The 27,294-nt window shown below is 39.5% G+C and overlaps 1 protein-coding gene across 1 annotated transcript in view; it reads left to right on the top strand.

The window, feature by feature from the left end:
* EPS8 (EGFR pathway substrate 8, signaling adaptor) overlaps nucleotides 1–27,294 on the top strand; it is a 139,378-nt gene that overhangs the window by 60,278 nt on the left and 51,806 nt on the right. Inside the window, 2 exon segments of the mRNA XM_075757593.1 lie at nucleotides 21,679–21,769; nucleotides 22,891–22,964. Of these exon segments, the coding sequence (XP_075613708.1) occupies nucleotides 21,708–21,769; nucleotides 22,891–22,964 (136 nt within the window). The 5' untranslated portion in view covers nucleotides 21,679–21,707.

Genomic DNA, 27,294 nt, shown 5'->3' with positions numbered 1-27,294 from the left:
TTGATAGCTCATAGAAATAAAGGTCTGTGTATATATTTGGAATTAATTTTGTTTAAATTTCTTATTCTTAACTCTCCTTAAAAGACAGCTGGCCATAACAACAGGGTGATCCCACTTATTCACCAGAATAAAACTTTCTACAATAATATGTTGTCTTAGTGATACATTTGTGTATATTAATTTTGCGGTTGACTTGTTATGTTACTGAATCATTGAACTTCCATTCCTCGTGTAACCAAGCATTTGTTTTGCTACTGCTATCATCACAAAGGATAAACACCATTGCTTGGCTATAATGATATGTATCCTCCTAATATATTTTTTCTACAAATGGTGATTTGTGGTCCAATGTACATTAACTACTAGTGCATAACATAGCATTTTTTTCATTGAAGTAGAAGAAGAATGATATGCTTTTCAAACTTGAACGATAAATTCAAATCTGAAAATGGTACAAATACCTGCTTGGAAGTCAAATCAACACAGGGCTTAGTGCACGTTTTATACCTTGTGATATTTGATCTTAGTTGCCTGAAACTATCTTTATTTTCAGAAGGCGGGTACTGAAAATTATGCTCTTTTGGGCTTGTATGATTAATACCTGTATTACAAAGTTACACCTGGATTTTTTTTCTGGATCCTCTTTGCAAGTTATCCAAGCCACCCTCACACTGGGGAACGTGTGAGGATGCTGGCCTCAGTGGCTGTTCATGCAAGCCATGCCATGGAGAGACCAGATATTGCCCTGAACTGTGCCTTAATTAGTACTGTGTTCATCATTGTTCTCATGATAGTTCTCTTTTCCTTCTTTTTCTTTTCTGTCTTTTTTTTTTTTTTCTGACCACAACAAAATGGAGAGAAATAATCTGTTCCTATGTGGAGCGGGAGATACCTCTAGGGCCATGATGGTTGCTGCAACAAAGATACAGAGGCATCTGGGATGGCACCTAGTCTAAGCTGTAGAGTATAATCAATGGTTTCAAGATTCCCTTGACACTGGGGGAATCATGGCACATAGGTCCTTCTGCACTACTGGGTGCACCCTCCAGCTGCAGCCAAGATGCCTGCCGGTCCTGGAGATTGTTTTGTTGTTTTAAAAGCTGGTGCCAGCCAATATTGCTGTGCCTGCTCCCAGGTGTATTGTTTTTGAAACCTTTGTACTTGCTTGGCTTCCGGGGTGTGTGCTTTTCCTGTTCCTCCCTGGTGTGCTCCTGCGCAGAGACGGGAGCCCGTGCCTGCTGCTCGTGTTGCTCCTGCCCCTGTAGCCTACCGGCATCTGCCCAGCACTTGTGCCAGCAAAAGGCATCCATGCTGGCGCTTCAGGAGAGGATCCTGCAGTGGAGGACAGCTGCATAGGTGGAGTTGGCTTCGTGGGTTCGCAGCCAGCGTCATCCAGCTGACGGTGCGATCTGTGCAGTGTTGGCAGGCTTTCCGACGCCGTGTCCTGTGGGCACAGGGGTTAGCAGGGTGGCTCCAGCTTCCCCAGCGTGGGCTCGAGCGTCAGCTCCTGCTGCTCCAGGGAGCTCGCGCTTTCACGGTTGACTCAGATTGCTGCTGGCATGTTCTGAATAACTTCTCTCGTTTGAAGAGTCGGTAAAGAGGCTGACCACTTATGTCAATACTTCTTGTTTTGGAACATATCACCTCTTTTTAAGCAGATACATTTATCCTCTGTCATTTTTCTTGCTCATAAAGTCCATCCCATGGTGTTATTTAAGGGTGGATATCTCCTCCTACTCACCTTATAGCTCTTATTGAGTGCTGGTGATTGCACTACAAAAATAGAAACCAGTGATTTCTATTTCTTCTTGGTAATAAATGACCTTGGGACCTGATCTCTTAGGAACTAAACTGGTAAATAATTAAGCTTTACCTCTGTGGAACCCTCACTCAACCCAGGCTGTTTCTGGTTGTAATCTTTTAACAGTTAACCTCTAATTCCTTTCCCAGAGACTGTAGTTATGTGAAGTGGTCAAAACAAACAAATAAAAACGAAGTGCACACCTTTTTTATGTACACAATACAGTAAGTGCTGTGCACAGTCAAAAAAACTGTGATACAACGGCAGAACAGCCAGGCTTCAGGTCCAACTTGGCCCAACAATTCAAAGTGGGAGCAGGCTCTCAAGCTCATTGATTTCCAATTTTATTCTGAAAAATCTTTCAAAACTGTGAAGTTCGGGCATCTGAGTTTTGTTATTGTCCAACCTGATACTGGCAATTGAGATACTTTTTTCCTTTCTATCCAAAGGGGCTGGGGAAGAGACATGTGAGGGTGCAATTTTTCAAGAGTAACTGATGGATGGTAAATTTCTCAGAAGAGTAAATTTCCTTTCTAAAACTTTTTTTTTTTTTAAATATTTAAAGAGTACCAATAGTCTCTCCTGGTTTAGGTTTTTTAATCAGACAAGGCTAATATTGTGGGAGTTCTGAGCAGACTGATCTGTGAACAGCAATGCTCAAATTACACAGTGTGGGATTTAATCCTGGGAGCGTATTGTGGTGAAATAAATTATTTACTGAGGCACTTGGAAGTGAGTGTTAAAGATTACAAAAGTGTCCAACTGACTGCACTACTGCGCACACATATATTATGCCATGTTTTTCTTCTGGGAATCATCTTGGTGCATGAGAGTGCCTTGATTCTCATAAAATTTGAATCTTTCACAATCAGTATTTAAAAAAAAGACAAATGGAAGCTGAGCAACTGACTGATCTACGGTTCTTTCACCCTCTTCTCCTAAAACTCTCTGGAAGGGAAATAAAATAGGAAAACTGTAGCTTTCAGGCAGAGAGAAACTGGTTTGCGTCTCATAATGCTCTTTTTCTTTTAGTTTTCTTTCACTTATAATTCATAGTGTCCGTTAGCCTATCTCATAGTTGACTTGTAATGATTATCAGTGCTGAATAACTATTTCAGTGTCCAGGCAGTCTCAGACTCAGTACACTGTCATGACTTTAACCCTTGTATCCCACTTCTAAATTGTTCTTAAATGTCATCTCCATCTTCTAACAGAGTTTCCAAGAATTTTGGTAACCCTATGGACTTCTTTTTTCTGCTTTTGTAATTTGAAGTACTGAACTGTTGCTCCAAATATTTCTTATATTAGTAATCACATGTCATGGGTCTGTTTTCTGTGCAGTACGATAGGGATTAAAATTTAACAGAGATTTTAAAAAAAAAAAAAAAAAATAAAGTGGAAGCAAGGTTTCCACCCCCCGGCCTTATTTGTAGCCTTGGGAGAGAGCAACACAGCTGACTCGAACTCTGTGGGATGTGGACAGTAGGCAAAATATATTATATTGCAGAGATACAGTTCTCTCTAGATAATTCAAAAATACTCAAAAATCATTATGCTGCTTACAGTTTCCTTTGTTACTCTTGTGGCTTGAAATGTATCCCAAATTCCTCAAGTTTTGTGCAATCTTTTGTCTTCCACAAATCTGGAGCTGTGGATGCTTCCTCCCTCCTCTGCAGCACTCCGCTCCTTGGGGAGGGGGGCGTCCAAATGCCATTTCTGAGTAATGAACCACCCCATGTTCAGGCCAACAGCATGAGTAAGGAGTGAGAGATTTCTTCCATTCCTTGCCTCCGCTTGGACAGTTTTGGAAATCAGCTCTGGAAAAGCATTTGTGGTCAGTTTGGCATTAGTTTTTATATTGCATGTGGCCAGTTTTCTGCATCATGTGTATTACCCTCTTGGATAATATCCCCTTGGAGTGCACTAAAGCATGAGGAGGAGAGGAACATTAGATAAGAACAGCCTAATATTAGGGAAGTGCAAATTGCATGACATCACATATTACATGTTTCCATTTCAAGAGCAAGTCCAAGAGAGTATCATCTCCTCCCTCATTAGAGCTGCCTTAGTATGCATTAGTATGCCTTATGTACTTACTACGAACAATTTACAGTGGTTAAAGACTTTGTTAACCATTCAAAGCAAGTGTTATCTGCCGCAGTTCAGTTAGACTTCGTTACCAGGAATGAGGACGCTGTGTGTGTATGCCCGAAATTTTGAAGGAGAGCCATTGCTGCTGCTAGTTTTGTGTTACTGGAGCACTTCGTAACTTCTCGTTACATGCCAGAGCCATCTGATCAGGTGCGTTAGGGCTGCGGTGATTAAAAGGGAAGTGGGTATTTAGCAGCCTTTGAGCTTCCAGATTGCACCAAGAGACCAGGGCCATGCTATCGATGGTGCAGGTATGAAGGGAGCTGGTTGTGAAGCCTGGCAAACCGGTGCCTCTGGCTGATGTGAAAAAGCTCAGTGCCAGGGAGGGGAAAGCCCTGTGCATGGTGAGAGGTAGCCATCTGCTAAGCAATATTAAAACTTGGCAGGAGTGAACTCCACAGGAGTCCCTGATGCTCACCAATTGATCTGGGCAGCAGGAAAAGATGTTAGGACATCTGTTGGGATTTCCCTGTTTGTAGAATAATGGATCCCATTCCTTCCCAAAGTCTATGGTTTTCTAATATATTCCTTGCAGAAGCATACAAATATCCTGGAGACTTTTTCTAAACCAAGCTATACATGATCTTCACTGGGAAAGGAGACAATGAAGAAGATGGGGGCAACAGTGCTTGATCTTTCAGAAGCGATAAGGGGTTCTGAGACTATTGGCTGCAAGTGCCCTTATTTGAGCCTGAATGAGTGTGAGCTTTCTCCCCATCCCTGGATAGTAAGTTCTCAGTATTTTCTCTAAATGAGCGTGGATTTTAGCAAGTCTCAAAGCTGTCAGCTGAAACCCACTGTACCTTTCCTTTAGCCAGGTGTGAGAATCCAAACAGAGGGCTTCTCCTGAGGTACAAGAGAAGCTCATGGGTGACAGGAACAAGTGTGCCGTGCAAGCGTGGCAGGGGTGCACGGGCGGGAGGGGAAGGGCAGCAAGTTGTGCTCTCAGCACTGCATTTCTGCTAGTGGAAGGACTCTCTTGTGTCTCATTGCGTTTGTTTTCTTTGGGTGTAAGATTTTCAAGGGATGCTGGTCCAGGAGTAAAACTGGAAAGCTCGTGCCCAGGAAAACATTCCTGTAGCAGGAAAAGGCTGAATCCAGTGGTCTTCTCCCTTTCTAATTTCTGTAATCCTTGACCTCCCCAATCCGATTATAGCAGCGATCTCATTCTGTATTTCTAACTTCGTTTAGAGAAAATGGTGCATATATCTCACATTAACATCACCTGGCACTGGCTGAGATTTACATATGCTCAGAAGAACTGAGTCACAAAGCTGAATAATGGTAAAGGAAGCAATTTTTTGTGGGATGTGTATTTTGCTTAAATGTCGCCTTCAGTGCTCTGGACTCCAGCCATGCTGTTTTCCCTTCAACAAAGGGCACAAAGGTAGTTGGCTTGGCCAGTTTGGCTAGATATTAATTGCACCAACGCCTTTGGCTAGGAGTATTGACCTTGTTATGCACGGCCAGTGAATGATTTGGTGACCTCGCCGTTCCCACCACGCAATGCAATGTCCCAATTAGCGGCTTCGCTCCCACTGACTCTCCTGCGTGGCTGACGAGGGAAACAGCCACTGTGTCCCCGGGCTGGGTGAGGTGGGTGGCCCGCAGGGTCGTTTCTGGAGAAGGTGGCTCGCTGGGACATGGAGCCAGGCCCACGCCAGGGTGGCTGCCTGGGGGCCCGGGTCTTGCAGCTGTAGTGAGGGACGTCAGTGGAAAAGAAGCGTGGTGCCGAGTGGTGGGGCAGCTCTGCCTTGGGAGAGGCTTTTACAGACCATCACCAGCTGTTATGCGGGTATTTGCAAAAACATCTTCGTAGGGCTGGACAGCATTCTGAGTGCGATACGGGGCAGGTTGCTGCTGAAACACCAGCTCAAGGTGTGACTGAAGGTCTGCCCTCACCTGAAGCGCCGGGGCCATTTTGCTGTGGAGTGGGCAATCAGCACACGGGCCAGGGACACTCGTCTTGAGCAGTACGCTGCATCTCTCTGACTTGCTTGTGGAAAATGGGGACAAAATGTAGTGTTTCAGACCAGGCTGGAGAAGATTCAGTAACACCAGGCGCTGTTGCTGTGTTGCCGTGGCAGACAGTGTCTAGCTGCAGACTGCAGCAGCAGGAGACATGACACCTCTGATGCAGAATCCTCGCTGGTCTGCACTGCTGACTGCGCTCTGTGGAGGTTTCCCATTGTGTTGTGGCCTCTTTTTGCAATAAAACTGGGTTAGCATGTCAGTGAAGTAATGTATGGATAGCTGGTGTTTGGGTAAAGGCAAGTCTGGAGAGAACAAAAGATTTTAAAGGTCATGTAGGTCTGTTTCTTAGAGCGTAAGAAAGTGGCTGAGGAACATGAGAGCAGGCCCCTGTTCAGGAGGCTTTTTGCAAAATACCAGTTTGGGGTAGGGAGTCTCTTCAGAGCTACCTGCTTGGTTTGTGGTGAAAAGTTTTAGAATGTGACCCAAGTGTGGGTAGCCTGGGGACTATCTGAGTGGATGGATGAAGATGGGGCATCTGACAACCCTCCTGCTGTCCCAGTGAACTGCCTTATCTCTGTGCTAAATCTTATATGGGCCATAACTTCAAGCCCTGCAAGTTGCAACTCACTTTTCTGCGCTGAATTTCAAACTTTGGCTCCCAGAGAGAAGTTGAGATTTTTATGTCATGTTTTTGCATCCTTGTAAAGGCATAAAGAGGGCATAGGCAATTAGAGCAGAAATTGTTTCTGCTGTTTCACCTAAATCTATCTGTGAATGACTGTGACTTTTCAGAAAGCTTAATGCAATAGCTGGGAAACATAAATTACCACATCCATTGACAAAAAAATAACCCCTACCTCTAACGCTTTTACTACTTCCATTGGGAAAGACAATATTTACAACTGTTAATCATCTCAGTGGTCATCCAACCTAGTCAGACAGGAGATGAAGGACAGTCACAAGGCAGATGGCAAGCTGAGTCCCTGTCTTAGAGGCTTTGGACAACGTTAGGAACTATTTTTGAGGCTGCAGTTGGATTACTTTTTCTTGAATTACTTTGTTTCAGAAAGTCTGCTGTAGATGTGCATGACAAAAGGATAAGGAGGAGAAAAGCATAAGGCTGAATTAAACAATATGAGGAAAGAGAAGAGGTTATATAAAGTTGAAGAAGCAAGGGGATATGATTTAGAAAAACACTGAGATAATGAAAGATAATATATAGATGAAGTAACTGTAATATTGTTTCCCCTGAAACTTGCCTTGTGGGTTCCTATGGGAAAATAGAAGCTGACGTCTGCTTACTTTGGATTGCTTAGTTGGAAAAACATATGAGATGATACGCATGAGACGACATCCTTGTAGGCCTATTGCAGTGTTGATATGGGTGATAAGTTGTAAAAGAGAGAGGAGGTAGCAGTAAGCCAAATATCTTTATCAAACAAGACTGAGGAACAGGATATTTTTATAAGCCCATTTTAACACTGAGTGTATGCATGTTGTTGTTATCTTTTTTTTTCTAAAATTAAGAACCTAATGTATTTCTTGGGTATGCTGTGGATGGAAACAGTATAAATTGAGTTTTAATTGCAACAAGGATTTAGGTTATTTTTTGAGAAAACCCTTTTCAGAGTAAGGCTAATGAGCCCCTGGGTTTCCCCAGGCTTGGTTTTCAGCCTCTCTCAATAGTGGCCCAAGGAGGAGGTTGGGAAGTACTACCTTTTGGGAAGTACCTTGGCACAGTTACTCCTGCCTTAAGGGTGGGAGATGACTTCTTTCCAGCCCCATTTTCTGTGATTGTTTGGGAAACTGTTTAGAAAAACATTAAGGTTTGGGGAAGAACATATGCACTGTAAATCCCTCTATGATCTGAATAACTTCTCCAGGTTCTTTTATACCCTGGCTCTGCCACAGACCTGCCCTAGCTTAAGCAGCAAGTATCTTGATCAGAGTCCTGCATGAAAGCATAGGTACCTAAGTATCTGTGTCAGTATGTTTCCTAACTCTTTATACCGCTACAACATGAATATACTGTAGTCTCTTTTATATTTTTTAAAGTGAAGTTCAGAAGGGTACATGCTTAACATTTTAAACATTGTCTAAAGATATATACAGGCTGGGCAGAGAATGGATTGAGGGCAGCCTTGAGGAGAAGGACTGTTGGTGGACGAGAAACTCAACATGAGCTGGCAGTGTGCATTTGCAGCCCAGAAAGCCAACCGTGTCCTGGGCTACATCAAAAGAGGCGTGACCAGCAGGTCGAGGGAGGCGATTCGGCCTCTCTACTCCATTCTTGTGAGATCCCACCTGGAGTATTGCATCCAGCTCTGGGGTCCCCAGTACAAGACAGACATGGAGCTGTTGAAGAGAGTCCAGAGGAGGGCCATGAAGCTGATCAGAGGGCTGGAGCACCTCTCCTGTGAGGACAGGCTGAGAGAGAGTTGGGATTGTTCAGCCTGGAGAAGAGAAGGCTCTGGGGAGATCTAATTGCGGCTTACCAGTACCTGAAGGGGGCCTACAGGAAAGATGGTGAGGGACTGTTTATCAGGGAGTGTAGTGACAGGACGAGCAGGAATGGTTTTAAACTGAAAGAGGGTAGATTTAGATTAAATGTAAGGAAGAAACTCTTCCCTGTGAGGGTGGTGAGACACTGGAACAGGTTGCCCAGAGAAGTTGTGGATGCCCCACCTCTGGAAGTGTTTAAGGCCAGGTTGGTTGGGGCTTTGGGCAACCTGGTCTAGTGGAGGGTGGAACCAGATGATCTTTAAGGTCCCTTCCAACCCAAACCATTCTATAATTCTATGATATCTGAAAGCTTTTTTTTTAATGTAAAAGAGCTTCTTTAAAAGCTTTGCTTTTATTTTTTAGTTTTATTGTACTCTTTTAGTTGCTTCTTACTATAATATAAAGACATATGTAATGAAAACAAGTAATAAGTGTTGGGAATGGTGAATAGAAAAAGGATAAGTAGAGAAAAAGAGAGTTCTGCTTTCTGTAGGATTTCAGAAGTTTTTGGGTGCTTGCTAGAAGTGCTGGCTCTGATCCAATGTGCTTTTATTGGCATACATGAACAAATTATCCAGGGCACAGCTATTTTTCTTACTGTAGTAAAAACAGGGACTCTGAATGGAGGCTTTGTGTAGGACAAATATTTTTCCTTTGAAACTGAGTATGAGTTTAAAGTTTATCTAGTGTTCCTTCTGGAAAAAGAAAAAATATCCTTCTCAGTCTCATCAAATAGAAAAGGTATTAACAGTATAGGCAACTCAGAGCTCTGTAAAAAGATTTAATTATTGGTGAGGAGCTGCTGAAGTTTTATAATAAACAAGATTTCTTAGTTGCCTACTATGTGGGAGAAAGCTCTACTTGTATATGCCTTCGTCCTTCCAAAAGTTTCTGTGGGCGCCTTCTCTCTAGTGTCTTTTGCAGGGCTCTACATGTTTTCTAGCCGCATGGGTGTAAGTAACCAGGAGGATAAAGGGCGTTATGGAAAATGGTTCTTAGATAACATTCATTACTTTAAGGACTATCTCCATGGGTAATCCTCATTATTATTTCTGTTGAAGGTATAACCCACTTTGCAGTAGTATCATTGCTATTGAAAGTCGAGCAGCCTGTGAAATCTGACAGTTCTGTTCGGTACCATGTATTAGAAGTACCAAGGAGGTACAGAGTGGTCCAAATACGCTTTTCTGGGGGGAAAATAAAAAAAACCAACCACCCCAAACCAAGCAATCCACAAAGAAAACTCCAACCAACCTATAGTATCTCCAATGACTATCATTTGCGCAAGATCCCCATAAAGTAGTGACTCATCTTGAAAGGTAAAGAGATTATTTAATTCTTTCTTATCTCTGTAGGAGGGTAACCATATCTTTGAAAAAAAGATTTTAGATGGGTATTTCTTATGTCGTGTTAAGATCACTAGAATTAGCTCTAGAACAATTCTTGAAGTGCATGGGAATGGCTTGTGCACTGTGATATTCCCAACCCCATTCCTCGCCCCTCCAAGCAGGAAAAGATCAAAAAGCATTACCCCATACACCTTTTTTTAGCTCCTTCCCTTTCTCCCCTCCACCTTTTCACCCACACTTATTTCATACATGCTTATATCTAATAAAAGAACTGAGTGGAGAACAGTAATTCCATCTTCAGGAAGATTTTTGAAAGTTAGCTTCCTTCAAAACTTGTGGGAACTTTCAAATAAACAGATCCCCTCTGAGATTTCCTGGGAGCAGGGAATGTTGGGCTCCTGTCCCAGACTGAGGTTTCCATTGGGAACCTATCTGACATCAGTAAAAAACCCCCCAAAACTGACATTGGAAATGTCTCAAAGTGTTTACAATTTAATGAATGAGCAAATTGCAATAAAATAGCTGGTTGAAGTCTTTCAGAATCCCTTTCTAGTAATAGCTTGTTAAATTTGCCTTGGTAACCAGCAATGACAAACTCCTGGGCAAAATTTTCTTGTGATATGTGAAAATTCAAACTTAACAATTAGAGGAAGTTGGAGCCAAAACCATTTTGTACTGATTATAATTTATCTTTTATAAAGGTTTCTAATTTTGTCATCTTTAATGACTGCATGTTTGCTGGAAACCCAGTATGTGATTATCAGGGCACTGAAATTAAAAAAAAGTGTATATTTTTGCTTCTGAAAGTCAAGCCTGTATCTTGCCAAGCCTGGGCATTCACATCAGAGACTACTTTTGGAAATGTCAGTTTGTCTAATTGATTTGGAAAAATAATCAAGTTTCTGTATTTGATGAGGTAATTTTAAAAAAACCTCAAAACCCTCAAAAATTTGATGTTAGTTGAATATATGTTTTAATTTTTGTAATATGTATATAGAGGAAAGTCTTGGCCCAGACTGATAGAGGAGAAAATTGTTTCTGCACAGAGACACATAAGTAATTGAAACTAGAAAATCAGAGACATGAAATGCCGAAAGTTTAAATTAATTTTCTTCCCACAAATTGTGGAATCTGTTACTGTTCAGCCTATTTTTCTTCCACAATACAAACGCTGAGTTACGGAAATGTACTGTTAGTACCATGGCGGGGCATGACTTCATTGAGCTGTGACCTCAGTTCAGTAAGTTCTTTTACACTTGAATCGCTTTGTGCTGAATAATTGTAGTCTCAGTGTGGACTGATTAGTTATGCTTAGATGTTTAAGATAGCACACTTTGTTTACTCGCTGAATTGCAATATAGTCTCTTTGGGATATGTGCACATTAACACAAACAAAAATTGATGCTCAAGATTTCTGGTGACTCAAGCATCTCCAGCTGATATTTGGATGCAGGTGAGTTACTGTGTGTCTCCAAGTGCTGAGAATTGCATCGGATGTGTTCAAGGTCGTGCGTCTTACTGCGCAGGCATGTGCCTGTTTTTAACCCTAGGTCAGCGGAGGTTGTCCTTGAAGTTTGGTCTTTCAGATTCCTGGTTCAGAAGGAAAAGCATCAGGGAAATGCTGTATGATATAGAGGGACTGGCCATTTGACTTCACAATTCTGTACAGGTGAACAAGTCACACAGCTCTTAGAATCATAGAAGGGTTTAGGTTGGCAGAGACCTTTAAGATCATCGAGTCCAAACATAAACTCTTCTTGTATCTCTACATTACTCCACTCTGCTGTGGGGCAAAGAGTGATTTTAGATTACCTGGTTGGTGTCAAGGGAGTATTTCAAGTAGAAGGGAAAAAAGAAAAAGTAATGTTCCCTTGAAAAACATATTTTCCAGTGCATGTTTTCCAGTGACAACAAAGTCATTGTATTGTTGACAATATTAAATTGAATATCTCAGTCGGTTCATTTAGCACCCCTGAGTGATGGCTGCTTTCTTTCATAGATGGGAAAACTGAAGAGGGTTTCTAAAAGTCAGTGACTGCTGGTGCTAGGTCTTAAAATAGCTTCTAGGGCAACTTATTCTCCAGTTCTCTTTAAAAATTAATTTTGTTTTCTTCTGTCTTTTCTCTCTTCTGCCTTATTTTCAAAGTCCCTATGGTTTTGTTTTTGTTGTTACCTTGCTGTATGGACACTGTGTATCTAGGTCCCTTCTCATGATGTCTTCTACTATTAATGAAAAATACAGGAGGTAATGATCAATTGAGTGACTGGATGACAACTTAGATACCAACTTTCAGGAGCGGCATTTTCTCCCATAGATTAAAAATAAAGTAATTTTCTTAGGCCCCTGAGTTTGAAAAAAGAAAAAAAAAAAATTCCTGGGTAAGTTTTACAGGGTAAGTTTTAAAGGTAGCATATACTGTTCAGTTGTTAGTGTCTATAAACCAGTTTCAGTTAAATGATGAACGTGCTCTGCTGTGAGCTTGGGCGTGGAGGTTTGACTCACAGGTATTGGCAATGTTGCTACTATAGAATACAGCTTCATAACTACATAGCTTTGAGGGCAAATTCTACTTCTTATGTGTTTATGTGTGCATGACAAGTGAAAACCTGGCCTGGTTTATGACACATGCTGACTACATTTGGAATAAATTCCAACACTTTCCAGGTATCACATGTTAATTTAATACTTTCATGTATACAAGTACATTGAAAAATATTAGGGAAATATTTCAAATTACTTCTGAGAATATGAACGCTTTACTAACTTTTCTAGCATTAAAATAATTTTTAATCCAAAAAACTTATGATGGTGGTATTTGTTTTAAATCACATTACCTAAAGTTGTGAGGTTTTGCATATCAGCCTTGTGAAGCTTCATTTGTTGCACATTATTTGATCCAGGCCTTTCTTAATATGGAAGTTTGAAGTGTTAATCAGCATTATTAGAGTAGCATCTGCTCACTTACTAAGTTTTAAAAGAAAAGTTTTAGTTTTGCTATTGAGTTTCACTATGAGCTTACTTTTCAGCTCAGCATTGCTAATCTGCTGTGGTCTGATCAATAACTTTTAAATCTTACACGTTTGTTCATGCTCATTAAACATAGCCTTCTCTTTTCACTGAACTGCATGGAAATGGCTTTTTTTTTTTTTTTTAAACCTTATAGAAAATGTAAATCTTGCATCTCTTCCTGTAGTAAAGTTTGAGGCTTTTCAGGCTTGTGAGACTTGACATTCAGAGCACTTTATTGGTGGAAGAGATCAAGATTTCATAAACGATGCTGGCTCCATATCATCACAGGATACCATCAAAGGCTGATCCACACTAGTATGGAGCTTGGGTGTTTAAGGTAATTGGGAAACCAGTGGATGTTGCTCCTACTCAACTTTTTTGTCAGTGTTGCCATGTTTAATACAAGATTGTAACCGAGGGTTTGCTTCTTCTAAGTAACTAGCTGATTGTTTTTAATAGAAATGGACCTTTGTGCCGATTTATTCTGTGTACTGCCATGTTAAGAACGAAAAAGAATAGACTGACGTGATATCAGCTGGGGGGAAGAGGTTGTGGGTTTTGGGGGTTTTTTTTGGTGGTTTGTTTTTTGGTTTTGGTTGGTTGGTTGGTTTTTTAATGTGGCTAGGGTGAAAGTTTAAGTAGGGAGAAAGAAGTATTAAGAAAGCCTTGCAATGGGAGTCATCTATTGCCATGCCTGAGACCATGACAACTGCAGCATCGGTGGCTGCCCATGAGACTTACAGGATAAAAGCTAAATCATTTTTGGTGAAGTTGCTGTAGACAGTACATTTGTGAAGTCAAGAATTAGGTTTAGACACAGTTCTACTAAACTAAATTAGAGAGGCATTGACGACCGTTCCTGTGTTTTCCCTCCTCCTCCATGTTAATTTTAATGGTCTGGTTGGAGTATGTCATTATATAGTTTCAGTTCAGCTTTTGTTAGGGACTCTACCATGCCAATTTTAATAATGTCAGTGTGTCATGACACAGCTGTTAAGCTTGCAAGATGTGGATAGGTGGTTAAGCCAGTTTCATTTGGTCAACTTGCAGCTGAAAGCAGTATTTTAACTATGTTGGGAGTTCATTCCTTTTTTTTGGCCAGACTGAGAGGAAAGTTTTATCTAAAACAACAGACAAAACCTAAAGACATTGTCTTGTTCATTTTTATATACTTATAGTACCACTACAGCAAGTCTTATCATTTTGATTTTTTTCTTAATTCTTATAATCTCTTAACATTTTCACAAGCACTTTAGTGCAAGAAAATTTTTGAAAATACTTTATCAGCTATGCTGACAGCCCATTTTCAACAGAAAAAGTAAAAGTATTTCCAAATTTCATGATCTTTTTGACATGTGGTGTCTGCGGTGGTGAGAACCATGCTCATATGGAGAGAAGCACCCTTTGCACACTATTTCTTGCTGAGATTTCTGCTGGCCCATCTAAACATGCACACTAATGTTAATAATATCATGCATAAGTTCTCATTTCTAAAGTCAAATTGATGCCTTCTTGGTTGTACATGGCAATCTTACTTTCAAATCAATGTCTGGAGTGCCCTCTTTTGAAATCTAATGATCTAGGTTGAAGTACATAACAAGAAATAAAAGGAAATAATGAAAAAAATCAGAGGGTGCGAAGAAGAGAAATAAAACTATGGTATCTGTGCTAGGTCAGCTATATTCACCAGTCAGTGGTTCCAAATTGGGTTTAAGAAAAAAAAACCCAACAAAACTACCAAAAACCCAAACCAGAACAAATTATTGTACATTTCTCTTCAAGTGGAGATATTGAGTGCACTGTTGTAGCCATGTTTGAATTAGAATTTGTGAGTAAAAACTAGTATCTTCTGCTAGCTCATGGCTGTACTGGGGGGAGGCAGGGACAAAGTGGCTGCTTTCCAGGCACCTGGGCCCTTCCTCAGGTCTGAAATAAAAGCAGTAGCCTTCAAAGTCAGGTATGACTTGAGAACCACTGCTTTGAATTTCAGTAAATACTAAATGCGAATGGAATTTTAGTTTTTAGCTTTCTGGTTTGCAACTGTTTTATAGCTCTTCCTTGAACACTGGAAGGGAGAAGTTAGTGATGGTGCTGGGGGTTATCCCATGGGAAATGTTTTCCCAGTGTCCTTTCTGTGAGTCCACACGAGTGCGCAGTGATTCCTGGATGCTGCAGCTGAGGTGCCAAAGGAAGCTGTGGTGCAGTATGCCAGTGGCTCTCTAAATCCATGACCTCTAGCATTGGAAGCGTTTATTCTCTGATCCTCTTCAAATGAGGTAGAGTTACGAGAGACACTGATTTTTATGGTACATTATAATCCCCTTTTTCTACCACCTTCTACAAATTCCTTCATGTGCCATAGATGCCTTACTCTTTAGACCGTCTCTATTTGTGGAGGGGTTTTTGTTTGGTTTTTTCGAGTTTGGGCTTTTCCTTTCTTTTTTTCTTTAGTTCTTTTATACTAGATACTGGTCTTCCAGCTGTAGCGATGCTTTCTGCAAGGTCTGCATAATTATCCTGATCTTGGTAATTAATACTCATCTTGCTTTAGATGAGGTGGTTAATTCTCTAATTAAAAATAGCAGTGAGTGGTGGCTTTACTGCTGGCATATTTATTAACGTTCCTTTGTTACAATAGGGATTTTAAGTCTTTGAAGCTTTTGTATTTGTAAAGCTGTTTTATTTTCTTTCAATACGGTTAATTATAAATCATGGCCCAGACCTGAGTGCAATGAATACAAATAGGTTGCCGTGCCAGAATAAGCATGTTTTTGAGCAGGTTCTTTATTAGTGTGGCAGTAAAAAGAGCTAAATCAATGGACAGGATCTATCTAAAGTTTATTAATTTGGTTCTTCCTGTTGGTCTTCATATTTTTCCCCTTCCTCAAAATAAAAGATACCTATCTTAATTGTATTGGTAGAATATTTCCTTAACAGTGAATCACTGGAAAATATCATACTAGATAAAAGAGGATTTAAAGGGCACTTTTTATCCTATTAGTTTTCCCGACAGAAAACTTCTCTTTCAGCTAACAATTCTTGCTCTGAAGACTGGTCCTGCATTAACATAGCCAATCTCCTACTTTTAATAATTATATCACCGAATTGTCTTAATAATTGATCCTATTCCTGCTGCTGAAAGCAGTACTGCTGATGAATATTCCTTCTACTGAAGGACTGAGGAAAAATATAAAATTTCAGAAAGTGTCAATGAAAATCAAAACACTTTTTCAACTTGGAAGAGCAGTGTTGATTGAGCTCATCTGCTCTGTGGAGGTGAATACACTTAAAAATCCCTCCTGCTCGGCAGTGCTGTGCCTCCTGTCATGCAATGTTGTCCCCTCTTGGCCAGAGCCATATTTGTTCATCTGTCACAGTCATTAGTTGCTTGGAATGCTCCTACTCTTCCACCCCCTCAGACAAATGGGCAAATAATGGGCAAATAGTATTCTGAGTTTTGGGTTAGCTTTCAATAAGGACTGATATTTAGAGGGGAGAGGGGAGTACAGCCACTCCTTTCCTCTCCACCACCTGGTTTCTTTAGCAGGAACCCCATTTAGCCAATGTTGTGTCCAGCAGAAGGGTTGTTTGGAAATGCACTGAAATCTAAACACAGGATGCAGATTTGTATAAACTAAGATGCAATGTAATTAATGCTAATGGTCATGTTGGATAACTGCTGTGGATGCAGAGAAGACTTGAAAGTAACAGCATTTTCAAAATTATTTTATTATGGCTATTGTACTTAACATGTTTGCTTGAAGTCCTGACACTTGGACACAGCAGCATATTCCTCAGTACCTATTTTTTTCTCAGAGAGCTTTCAGCCTCCTCCCCCCCCCCCCCCCCCCCCCCCCAGTTAATAAAGAGTGGCTTGAAAGAGGCAAAGGGGACAATAGCCCAAGCAGTGGTGAAGGAAGTCCAAATGTTTTGTCTTGAAGCTGCATTGCTTGTAGGATCTAGCTTTCAATTTTCTGTGTGGTTTTTGCTGTCATCTTTTTGACCAGCATTTGGATGCTCCAGTCCCCTTAATCAAAAATTGCAAACATTATAGTACAAAGCTGCTGATAGTCCAACCGATAGCAATTTGTCTCAGAGAAATTCTGGTATCAATGTATTGAGAATGGAAAATCCCCAGTGGTCATTTCCAAAGTAATGCTTGCTTATGCATGCATGTGCATCTTGGTGTTTATCTCGAGGCAAGATGTTGAACAGCCAGCAGAACTCGTGTTTGCTCTTGCTTGTTGTCTGAAGCAAGTCCTGAAGCAGAGAGCAGTGGCAAGATTTCATCAGACTCCAGTATTTACAATAGGAGTTTCCCATTTGTAAAGTCAGTGGCTGGAGTGAGGATACAAATAGGTGAGTGTTGGGTCAGAATAACCAAGTAGACATAAGAGGACAAGACGCTGAAATACAAGGACAAGGAATAACTAAAGAAATGGCCTCAGCATGGAGAAACGAGGTAGTTAAAAGTAATAACTTTTCAAAAATTTAGCATGAGGGAGTAACACAGGTTTGAAGGAAGGTGTGGGGGGTGAAAAGGGTGAGGTTTGAGAAGGAGAAAATGAAAGATATTAAGTCATGCAGCAAGTTAAATAGTTTTTCTACGTTCTCTAGAACAGCAGTACCACATGCTGTGGAATAGCAGTAAGAGGTATTTTTATTGAATGCATAGTGCATTACAGTGTGGCATGGCTACATCTGATTTTTTGTTGGTTTTGTTGTTCTGTAATATTTTTTAAAAGGAAAGGATGGAGAAAGCATGTCCTTATCTGACATTGCTACAGTGTCAGATCCGCTACAGATAAGTGTTACCTTGTAATAGTTCACTTGTTTTTTGTTTAGGCTGGAGTTACAGCCTGTGCCTGCTATCTAGCTGGGGAAGAATTCTTGGGGGTTTTTGGGGCATGTTATAACAATGACTTGTTACTAACAGTATTTTCTTAATCGGTAGATAATTATTGTTCCAGCCATTCTTGGCTTTCCTTTTCCTTCCCCTACATCCTCCTCTCCTTAACCCTTCCCCCTCCATCATTTCTAAAATATCCACGCCATTAAGCTGTTTCTCTTTTTTCCATCTCATATTGTGATCTGCCGCTGGGTGGGACTGATTGATTCAGGATGAGTGGGAAAGAGTACCAATCTCTGGAATATCTCATGTTCTTTAGTGAGATAGCTCTGCCCTTCTAAAAAAGGGATTCTGTAAAATAGAGGGATTTTCTTACCTTCAGACTCCTACTAGGAAAGGGAATGGCAGGGCATGTGAGTTGTCTGTGCGTCAGCTTGTTCTTGCACACAGATTGTATTACTTTCATTAGGCTGCCGTGCTGTGAGGTGGGGAAGGCGAAGAGTATTTTGGTATTTGGGCATTTTTTAAAATGAATATTTATGACCAATGTAATCATATTGTATACCGGTATACCGCTCGTGTTTGAGATTAGACCACCTGTAACTGTCGGCTGCTAAAAAAATGGCTTCTCTGTTACAAAGGCTGTACCCTTGTCACTTATATTGCTGCTTGCTATCAATATGCAAGAGCCCCTTCAAAAAGAAAGCTGGTGGCAGCATAATTTCGTTCAGTCTCTGATACTGCTGGAAGATGATTTGGTATTTATTTGGGGTTTTTGGAATTTCCTATTCATAATCATTTTCTTACTATTTTAATAATATATTATTTTTATATATTTTAAGATAAATATCTTAATACTTATCTTATTATTTTAGCTATTTTCTTATTAGTCTTTTCTTCTTAAGTACTTAGTTTTCCTGGTTTTAAATATTTCTTGTTCAGAGTAGGCATGATTTCTTTGCAGAATCCTAAGACAGACATGACCATTCTTGGGCATATTCACAAGTAAACTGTTGATACTTCAGGCCTACTTAAAGAGGGATCATACAGTTAATTGTGACGGATGTTTATGTTAAAGTCTAGGACACTAGCGTATGTTGCTGTGAACTGCTGGGCCGAGGTGAAAGGGAACATTAAAGAGGAAGTGGAATTTATTAATAGACTCCTGGCTGACAATGGCTTCACAGTGTGCACGGGTTGACTTTTGCTATGGGACTGGTTGTAGGAGATGAAAGAGCATTTGAGATGAGAAATTCAGCAGAGAAAGCTGTACAAGTGAATAAATAATCGGTGAAGCACTGCACATTGTGTTATCCTTTTATGTTTTTTCCCTTCTCTCCATCATGCACTTAATAAAAAATTTAAAGTGATTTCCTAAAACATTTTCTTTTGAAACATTTAGGTTGAAAGCAGTGAAATTGCCTGATAATTTTGTGGAATTAGGAGTAGCTTTTTGATGCTGTTATAAATATTGAGGACTAATTATAAATAATGACTGTAAAGAGTTTGTATTTGTATTTGGGAACTTTCTTGAACCAAGTGATAGAAGCATTGCGTAGCCTCTTGAAACTGTCATCTCAAAATAGTTGTCTTGGCATTTCAAAAGCATTTGATTTCTTTTTTTTTTTCACAGTGGAAAATTGCATGAGGGACAGGAAATATTGTTGGCTTTACTCAACTACCAAAAAGCAAGTGTGTTTTGTTTGCGTATCAGCTAAAACTCACTAAAACTTTTGTGCTTATTTGGCAGAACATGCTGCTTGCCTTTTTTTTTTTTTTTTTTTTTAAAGACAGACAAAATTTCTGACCAGATTTTCACTATAACTTGACTAAAAATGTAATTTTAAAGCTTTTTATATTTACTCTAAGTGATGTTATGCCTTACAATGGTCCAGTATTTAATCATGAGACATGTTTTCTTCCCCTAATGTGAAAATCTGACGTTGAGTTTCATTGCCGCTTTAAAATGCGGTGTGTTATGCTAACTTCAAATACTGAAGCTTTAAGTTCTAATATATTACATTCTTCTACTTAAAAGATCTGTTTCACCACTTCCATAAAATTAAGTGGAGTACAAATAACAACCCAAGTATTTGTCAGATTAAGATGTCAGAGGAGTGAAATCATTTTGAGAGGGTCTAAACCCAAGGTTTTTTCCAGATCTTGCTTTAAAGCAGTATGGTTGCGGATTTGTTGTAAATAGGGCTATGAAAAAGATCACAAATGATAAAAGGGTATGGCAAATAAAATTATTGGGCAATGGTTGCAGACAATAAGAATTAATAGCCGATAGGAAGTGTTGAAGAGCTTAATGGCAGCATGAGCTGGAGAAGAGCACTCTTGAGTAGCTCAGGTCCACGCGGTCACTGAAACGGAACAAGGAGTGCACAGTGACCTGGCAAATTCTGCTGAGAAAATGAATATTTTTATCCTTTCAAGTCATGGGACAATTTCAGGATGCTTCCTAAAGGTTGTAATTGCTAATGAATTGATAAGAACTCGGCATGAATAGTCATTTATTGGAGACAGCTGCTAAGTGCTGCACTCTATAAAAAGTGGCTTAGAGCAGCCAAGCAGGCTAATAAGTTGGATACGTGATATATTTGTGGAGATGTGCACGAGAAATGGAAGTAAAACATGAGTATGTCAGTAAAGAAGTTTTGCAAGGAGCGATTAAAGATTTAAAAGAAAAATGAAAAAAAGTTGATATTAAGCAAAATTCCCAAGTCTGTGCTCACTAAAGGCAATACCACACTTTCACATGATTACATTTGGCATGGAATCAATACAGCTCAGTTCTAGTTAGCTTCGCTAACTGCGTCTCAGGTAGGAGATGTCAGGTGGTCCTCAGAAAGGTATAAAACCAACTCTGTTCTCGGTATAGATGACCCATACAGCTTATACATCTCTTGAACTTACAGAAGACTTTAGAGCTGAGAACTGAATTTGATTTTGATTGTGTTTTTGCATGAACGAGCAAAGCAGCAGAACATATGTGGATACAAACTACAGTATGTGCTGTAGGTCAATCAGCTGCTGCCTCTTTCTAAAACAGGAAGAGAACAGATAAAGTGAGGTGGTAAGTTGACTTAGTGGTTCAGAAGATAAGCTAGTTAGAAGGTGGCTGTAGTACAACAAAGCTGGTTGTACTTTGGAAATGGAGCTTTCGTTAGGTACAAATTTTGTCTGAAGTACTTTTGAGTATTTTGCAGAGGTAAATCTTTTTTCTATTTAATGACTGAGATGTAGAGAAATATTCAAATATATATTATCCGTATATTTTTAATTCAAAGAATATTTGCCCATGGTAAACTTGAATAGAGATTTGTTAATTTCTACTGGATTATGAAAGTCACTTTCTTTTAATTTAAATGGCACGTTATTAAAGGGAGAAAGCATTCTTTTAACTTTTTCATCATAGCTTTTTCAGTATTGCTGTTACATGAGAAGTTTCATTTGGTATGCCAAACTTTCAGGATGTTAAATGCTGCTTAAAAAAAAAAGGGTTGTTTTTTTTAAGTACCAAAATAGCTAACCAAGTTTCCTTTTGTGCTAACAATTGTGTTTTGTTTTGATAATGCATCTTTCTAACAATTCAGCTGATAGGTTTCATAGAAAATGTATCAAAAGGTCATTTCAAAAGTTTCATTTGAAAGAAATTAATTGACAGTTAAAATCAAGCATGCTTGACTATTAAAGTTGCCATTTGGAACATCTTGTTCACTTCTGCGGTAGATGTTGTTCTTTGTTTAGTCAGCCTTTTATTTCTAAAGCTATTCCTAAAGACCATTGTATCAATAATAATGGCTTTATTCACTAAATTATAAATTATTTGAAGCAATAACTATCAAATTGCAACTGGGAGAAGTTCCATAACGGGTCTTTAAGGCATCACTGCGATGCAAATAATAACAGTTGAGCTTGTTGATGCAATTCCTTTCCCATTTCAACCATAATTTTCTCATTAGGTTTGTATTACATCTGTATTAAATCTTCATCTTTTAAGAGACTTCAATTCATATGCTGTTGTTTCTTTTCCCAGATCGTTTCCCTCACTAAGTGACAATCAGAATGAATGGGCATATACCAAACACCCCTCCCGGTGGATACGGAAGTTATTTTCCTCAAATGAAGTAAGGTTATGCCTTTGATTTTCTTTTTATGGGCAAAAAGTAGTGTTGTATTTTCTTCTTTACATTTTCATTTCGGATAGAGCTATAATTATTAGATCCGATCAGAATAATACAAAGGCAGTTTCTGTAAAAGAATGTGCAGTTTCCAAACCTTGTAACCAAACTGACAGATATCATCTGACTGATTTTTGTATTAGTGTAAGGGTAAAGCTGTATTACTGAATGAAATCATCTGGAACAGAAAAATGAATTGCTGTAGCCATAACATACTTAATACATTACTCGGAGAGGTCTTTGTATGCCTGAAATGTTTAGGATTAGCTCTGAGTGAATGCATTTTTATGCATAAAAGATGAGGCTTCTCTTTCCATCTGTGAGAAAATATTGTTTCCCAGTAAACAGAACTGAGAAACTGTTACCTGAAAGTGTTACCTTGCCTAGGATAAGAGGATGCTCCCTGTGTCGGAAGCATGGCATGATGCTCATTCGCAGCACTAATGAGAACTGACCTAATCTGATGCCAAAAAACATGTATTCCTGTATGGAGCTGGGCATCTTGTTGTCATCTGCTTCTCATATTGTTGTCCCTTTAAAGTGTGTTTGTATATGACTCATTCTTGTTGTTACACTAGTAGGAAGTTGGGCTGCCTTCTCATTTGTTGTAGGCTATGATAGTCTTTTTAAGCCTCTTATGAAAAATAGTTAAAATTGTTCAAAACAATTAACACACTTGTATGCAGGAAAACCCCCAAAATTCTACCAAATCTTTGCCACCGTTGTTGTTGTTGTTGTTGTTATTATAATTATAATATATTGATTACTCACATTATGGTAGTATCTATGTGTATACTAGGCCCCTGTTGTGCATTATCTATGTGTATACTAGGCCCCTGTTGTGCATGATGTTGTTATTAATGCCACAAAAAAATCACTCAGAAGGGCTTCCAGCCTAGAGCGAAACATACTTCGTTGTATTCACAAACAAATGGCCAGTATCATTGCCTCCGTTAGTAACATCGTAGGTATGTGTAGCCCTGCATAAGGGGAGGGTTCTTTTCAATGCCTGTTTCTGCGTGGCAAATACATCTATACAGAAGTTAACCAGAAATGTTTTCTTCCAGTGGCTATGGTTCCCCAACATTTGCTCAGGCGGAGAGGGAGCAGAATTCAAGAACAAGTGCAAAAGCTCTTTATGGTAAGGTGGTATAAAATCTCTAAACGTTTATGTTAAAATTGTTGTTTAAAATACTGATTGTGATATCATGGTGAAAATATTTTAGGCGTATAAATCTGAAACTGTATGTACATATACACGTGTGTGTATAAACAAAATTAAAGAACAAAGTTTTTTTATTCCTACTAAAACTAACTAGACTAGCTAGAAAATCTTTTTATGGTTTAGCAAGCAGAGAACTCCCACCTGCTATTTTTAAGGCAGCAATGTATAAAGCATTTATCACAAAACTAAGAGTGATCCTATAGCTAAGGTATGTAGCAGGGAGAAGGCATTCAGGGGTCTAGCTGTGCTATAGGTTTGATTCATGACCTGTGTCTGCCCCTGCCTCCCCAACTTTATCCCCTGCTGGCAGAAAAGGAATTTACAATATTATTCTTTTTGACACAAGGATTTCATGGAAATTAGATTTGATGTAACAGATTTGGAGCCTTATTTGACCTGCTATTTTCAACGGGCTTTGTGACTGTCAAATGTGATGTTACCTATAAATGCCTAAGCGCTGTTGCACTTACCAACTACAGATGCTAGTATTTGTCCTGGCTGTATACGCTACTCTCTAGCCCATGGCCAAATCACTGTGGAGGCAGAATGTAGTCATCATGTTCTTTGCCAGCCAAATTGCACTGTTTCCTGGTCATCCACCTCCAATGCGAATACATCCTGCTGATATCTGTGCTGGTAATAGAAATACAAGTGGTAATGAAGCTGAGAGATGTTCTGCTGTCTAAATCTGTGCCTGTTGTTAAATGTTTTTTTGAAAGTCAGTGCAACCGATAAGATTGGAAGAAGGAGGTTTGCAGTGAGAGCCCAGTCCTGTGGAGGACCCCTTATGCCTCAGCCTGCTTTCCCTTGTTGTGTCTACCGCCTCTTCTGCAGGTTAATAAACCAGAAAGCTCAAAGAGCAGTGGCTAGTAACTGCAACATCCTTAGTAGTAACTCGTTTTTCCTTTCTCCTGTTTTGGGTGGAGTGATGGCTGGGAGTGACCTCAGGAATTAGGGGTGTGAGGGCAGAATGCTTTGTGGCATTAGAACAGCGTTAACTTTGCCCTTGGAAGGATAGCCTTCAGGCCTCGAGATTGGTTGCTCACCTGTGAGCACGAAAAGAACTTTGTATTGGTTGCCTTGTTGGCTTGCAAACAGCTTTGAAATTCATGAGGCTTAAAGCCTAAGAGGGAGATGGGAAGTCTCCTAGCTTTCTATCCTCTGAAAAGAGGAGCGATATGAAAAAGCTGATGTGGTCTGGTGGTTGAAGGCACTGTGCTAGAGTAGTGTGGAGGTCCACTTCTAGAAAAATCAGCCAAGACGGAAGTAAAAACCATTTGAAACATTTGCCATTTCAAAATGATGTTGCATATAAATCATTCTAAGTTTAAATTTATCTTTTTTAGTGGTATGCTACAAAAGTCAGTCACTTGACATAGTATTGCAGGAACTGCAACTAAGGAAAATTCTGAAGTGATAGTTTTTAACAATGGTTTCTGCATCCTGTATGGGTTCACTCAACAAACTGATTGCACGTGTTGACAGAAATAATAGGTGGTAACAGAAACCAGCAAGAGACGTTGCGAAAAACTCTTAGCAGATTATTTCTTTATGAGACGGTATGAAAGTGTTTTGCTTTTCTTTTTCTTTTTTTATCATTATCATAGTTTTTCAAGAGTATATGATTTGAACAGTGTGGCAGTATCAGTGTCTTAACCATGTCCTTTAATCTTTGTGGGCTGTTAAAATAATACCTCTCTGTGCTTTTTCGTATCAAACATGTCATGGGCTAGTCATATGTCAGGAGAAGGTGGGGACAAGTGAGTAAATTTGAGCTATATAATCATAAACGGCCTTTTAACTGCTAAAATACTTAATTGAATTCAGGTACTAATTGAAAATGCTTGCCATATTACTGCTGCATGGTGGCTCCTGTAAAATGAATTGTTGATCTTGGTTCACTTCCATCGCTAGTAGATATATCACAAAACTGTAGTTGTAGTTGCCAGGAACTGAATGAAGTAGAAGACTCAATTATCCTGGAGCTCCGAGTAAAGATATATTGGCACAGCTTTTAGAGAGGAATTTGCATATTTTACTGCTTCTGCTCTGTTTTGTATGCATAAAGAACTAGGCTGTCAGTATCACCAATGTATGAACTGGAAAAAACAAGGAAAACACCTTAAACCTTTCCCAAATTCAGGGCAATTATTTTTCTTTTTTTTTTTTTTATTTTATTTTATTTTAGCAACCATGTTACTATTCTGCTGCATTCTTCCTTTGTGATGTTAGGGATTTTTGTGTATGCTGTCCCAAGGCAGGTGGGAGACAGTTGAGTGATACTGGAATTGTTAAAATGTGTTAAAAATGCTTATTATAAAATATTTTATTTATAATTTATAGCTAACTTAAGTATTTTAGTTGAGATCCATGAGACTCAAAGCCTATAAAACAGATTGGAGGTATCCTAGCTTTCTCTTTATATATTATGTACCTGTATACTAAATATACATGTTTTGTTTACATAAGTACTTAAAGCTCATGTATTTAATAGATTCACTTACAGATATTGGGAAATATATGTATAATTTTACTGTAAAAACAAAATGGACCATGTGGGGGTTTTTTGTTTTGTTAAAATGTGACAATGTAATGTTAGCAGCAAACTTCGTCCATGACAAATGTCCTTTTCTTGAAAGACTTTTGAATGTCATTCGAACTAAAGCATTGGTCCATGGGTCTCAACAACTGAAAATCATACCTTGGTTCCTCTGTAAACACTTGATCTTGAACTCAATTTCTGCCAAGCACAGTAAAGACTAAAAAAATTAAGAATAATAATAGTAATATGTATGTATATTTAGGTGTGTATATATACTATGGCATGAAGTTTATCTGTTGAGTTCCAGTGCAAAGGTGATTCACGATCGTTCAGTGCTTCAGCCGTCAGGCAGAAGGTTGACCGCAGTGCCAGTGGGAAAGGAGGCTGGAGTTTTATTGGTGTTACAGACAGTTCAGTTAAAAACTAAACCAGAGCCATCGCTATCTCTGATGCGATTATCTGATAGCAAAAACTTCTTTGCAACTGCCTTTTTTTTGGTGTGTCAAATAATCCCTTTGTTTTCACTCATTTCCTTCCTGAAATGAACTGTTTTCTATTTGCATGATAAATCTCTCACTGAACTCGGAGGGAAGATGCCCTCTACACATTCTTACAGGATTTATTTCATTATTTACTTCCTGATCTTTCCATCTGAAATGGGTTTTGGCTCATACTGTCATGTGTTGTTCTAGCATTGGCTTCTCCATCTGTCTTCTGCAGCTCTGCTTGTGGGGAGACATGCGGCGTCAGTCAGCGCCAACAGCCAGGGCTGTGCTGGGGGTTTGCCAGGAAGAGACGCAGTGTGGAGCAGCCCCATTCCCCAGGAGTAGCGAGCTAGTGATTTACCCCAAATTGTTAGATTATTATACAGCACAGAATTGAAAGATGTTACTAAAATTGTCTTCACACCGCATCAGAACAAACTGGGTGTTTTATACATTGTGTTTATATTCCCATGGCTGCAATTAGGTGCTAGCAGTGAAATTGCATGTGTATATTTGCATTGCTCAAATACTTAATTCAAGCAAGAACTGTAGTGTAATAAATTCAAGGAAATCATAAGCAGATCATAGACTAGGTAAACGAGTCCATTAAAAGAAGCCATCCATATAGCATGCTTGTGTTATTTGATACTTGAATGAATTAAACTGACAACTGACTTCTAAACAATACCGTTTCTCTGATAGCTGGTTCCACTTAGCCATCAGGCAGAAGCTTGTGGCACAAATCACAGAATCATAGAATGGTTTGGGTTGGAAGGGGTCTCGAAGATCATCTAGTTCCAACCCCCCTGCCATGGGCAGGGACACCCTCCACTAGACCAGGTTGCCCAAAGCCCCATCCAGCCTGGTCTTAAGCACTTCCAGGGAGGAGGCATCCACAACCTCTCTGGGCAACCTGTTCCAGTGCCTCACCACCCTCATAGTAAAGACTTTCTTCCTAATATCTAATCTAATTCTACTCTTTCAGTTTAAAACCATTACCCCTTCTCCTATCACTGTATGCCCTTGTAAACAGTCCTTCTCCAGCTTTTGAAAAGTGGAGTATCTCTGAAAGTGATAGTGTTTGCTTCTCTCTTAATGAGATTTGTTTTGAACTCAGCTTTTGACCTTTCTACCCAGATGTGTAGGTCACATCTCTTGCACTTTGCTCTCAGTCTCAAGTTGAGTTTTTCCAGCTGCTGCAATACATTCTTAAAGGGGT

Source organism: Balearica regulorum, chromosome 1 (assembly GCF_011004875.1).
Source record: "Balearica regulorum gibbericeps isolate bBalReg1 chromosome 1, bBalReg1.pri, whole genome shotgun sequence".
Lineage (NCBI taxonomy): Eukaryota > Metazoa > Chordata > Aves > Gruiformes > Gruidae > Balearica > Balearica regulorum.
Note: the sequence above shows the minus strand (reverse complement) of the source record. Positions and strands in the feature narration are given on the sequence as shown.